This window comes from Alligator sinensis, unplaced genomic scaffold, assembly GCF_000455745.1.
Source record: "Alligator sinensis unplaced genomic scaffold, ASM45574v1 scaffold1123_1, whole genome shotgun sequence".
Lineage (NCBI taxonomy): Eukaryota > Metazoa > Chordata > Crocodylia > Alligatoridae > Alligator > Alligator sinensis.
The window spans coordinates 21,832-24,165 of record NW_005842540.1 but is presented as its reverse complement, the minus strand read 5'-3'; the positions used below and the strand labels follow the sequence as shown (position 1 = coordinate 24,165).

Genomic DNA, 2,334 nt, shown 5'->3' with positions numbered 1-2,334 from the left:
CTCCCTTCCCCTCCCCCCCACCTGCCATAATCCAGCACGGTCTGACGCATGCTTCTCATTTCACTACTGCTTATGCCAAAGACTCGCAAGAAACGCCAGCCCGCGGCCGCTGTACCTGATCAGCGTTGTTCCAATCTGGTGCCGAATTTCGTTCCATTCCTCCTTGCTCTTACGAGGGAAGCTGTTTTTTGCCTCCTGCTGGGCAGCCATGCTCCCCAGCTTCATGGCCAGCGTGTCTTTCCTCTTCACCTTGCTGGCTAGCGTGCCTTTGGGAGAGGAGAGAAGGGACCTTACTCAAGTAGAAATCGCCATGCCTCCAAGCTGGGAATGAGCAGCAAGATCCAGAGCCCGGCTCACGGCTCTGCAAGTACCAGGGGGCAATTTCACAGCCAAGCAGGCAGGGTCAGATGCTCACTGGGGGGGGTGTGGGGACCATACGCCCCATTTACACTGTGCAACCTATATAGGATTGAACCCTGATGCCCGGTAGCCTGGTGTCATCTCTCTGGAGGTGGCACTAGACACGTGCAGTCGATCATTTGGGCCATTTCCTGCTGGAGAGCAAGTGTTTCCCCTTAGCGGGGTGGCTCAGTTGCTCAGCACTGCATTTGAACGGGAAAGAAAGGGAAGGCGGTGGATGCACAACTTGTCCCAAAGCCAGAGGACGACACCTCGGGAGGCTGCACCGACTAGCTCTGTCACTGGCCCGTGACACGGCCAAGTGCAGTCGTGCGCGTGCACGTGGGTGCACGAGGAGAGAAGCGGCTGCAAAGCAAAAACCTTACTCTTGAGGCTCTCGTCTTCCTCTTCGTCCTCCTCCTCATCCTTATACAGGATGGGTCCTTCCGAGTCCGAATCGCTCACACCCTCCTCCATCTCCTCTTCCTCCTGCAGGGGCTGTGGCACGAGCTTAGGAATGATTGTGACTGACGGCGTCTCTCCGATGTACACGTGAGGAGCTGGACGCCGTTCATCCTCCGGGTCCTCTTCCTCCTCCTCCTCGTCTGGACTAACAAAACACATGTTATTTCTCTTAAGCATTTCATATCAGCACAGGTGTCTGGAGCTGGAGAATACGTCTATCCCTGACAATGGCAACTAAAACTAAACAGGCTCACAGTTTAAAAGATTTCCTCGTCGCGCACAGAGGTTTCCCTCCAGCCCCCATCTTACCCCGCAATTCTGCAAGGCCTTGCTGAGCTATGAACAGGCTTCACACCCCCTTGTTCTTCAACAGCAGCGCTCAAGCAGGTGCTGTCAAACACTCAGTCATTAAAAGCTTAAACTGAGGGAGCAGAGAGACTGAACGTGGGATTTTCAAAGGCACCCAAGAGCACGCAGGAGCCCACCACCCTTCCTTGGATGCTTCTGACTTGCCCAAGACAGCTGGAAGATGCAGGATAAGGCAGGGAGCTGTCTGCCTCCATGCTATCATCGCTCCTCCAGCCCTACCTCATTGGATCTGAACGGCTTTTCTCTCCGCTAGCACCTGTGCAGAAGGGGAGTATTATCCTCCAACCCCTCCCAGGGCTTTCAGGGTCAGACATGCTGCCAGAGTCCCCCAACCTACCGCCTTGCAGTCCTCCCCTCCCCAGGCTATCAGCAACAGAGCGGGGACGTGCAAGAGCCACGATTTCTTTTGGTTTTAGTGCCATCAGAGGCATGCTCCCTGAACACAAAGGTCCCAAAGCTCTTTCCAAAATGAGAGGGTTTACCCCCGCAGGGAGCAGACAACAGGACACCAGAACATCCCGCTGCAGACTACCGCATGCCTGGCTCTCCACCCCCCCGGTTGCAAAGGTGATGGCACTGCCATGCATCTGCACGCACAAGGTCGGTACTCACACTTTCAGCATCTCAATGGTGACCGGCAGCGACCTGGTCCGGCCCAGGGTGCCGTTGTCTTCGCTGAAGCTGTCGTTCTCGAAGAGCAGCGAGTGAGCCCGGTGCGATCCCTCGGCAGGCGGGGTAGCAGGCAGGGGGCTTGCCAGAGCCTGCTGGATCCGGATGTGCAGGGGGACCTGGGGCAGCCGCGCAGGCACGTACGGTTCCCCGAACCCTTGCTCCGTCGTCCTCTTGGACACTTCCAGTAACCTGAGATCTTCTTGCAGAGAGGTCTCCTTGGGCGCTTCCAGGGAGAGCTGGGGCTCCACTGCAGGGCTGGACGCGGGCAGGGGTAGGCGGGGAGGCTCGGGAGGTACGTGAGTAGGCAACGGCGGCGAAGGCGAGGGCGGCGGGTGAGACGGGGCCACGTGCACTGGTATCGATATGGGGCGACTGGCTGTGGCGATCCTGTCGCTGGGTGGTTTCAGCGCAGCCATCGGCTCGGAGGAC

The 2,334-nt window shown here is 57.8% G+C and overlaps 1 protein-coding gene across 2 annotated transcripts in view; it reads right to left on the bottom strand.

Annotated features, from left to right (window-relative positions):
• Positions 1-2,334, bottom strand: part of PHACTR4 (phosphatase and actin regulator 4) — a 26,679-nt gene that overhangs the window by 5,170 nt on the left and 19,175 nt on the right. For both annotated transcript variants that reach the window (XM_006031898.3, XM_025213579.1), the window contains exons 7-9: positions 1,846-2,334; positions 786-1,009; positions 116-266 (exon numbers count right to left, since the gene is read on the bottom strand). In XM_006031898.3, the coding sequence (XP_006031960.1) occupies positions 116-266; positions 786-1,009; positions 1,846-2,334 (864 nt within the window). The remainder of the gene's footprint in view (positions 1-115; positions 267-785; positions 1,010-1,845) is intronic.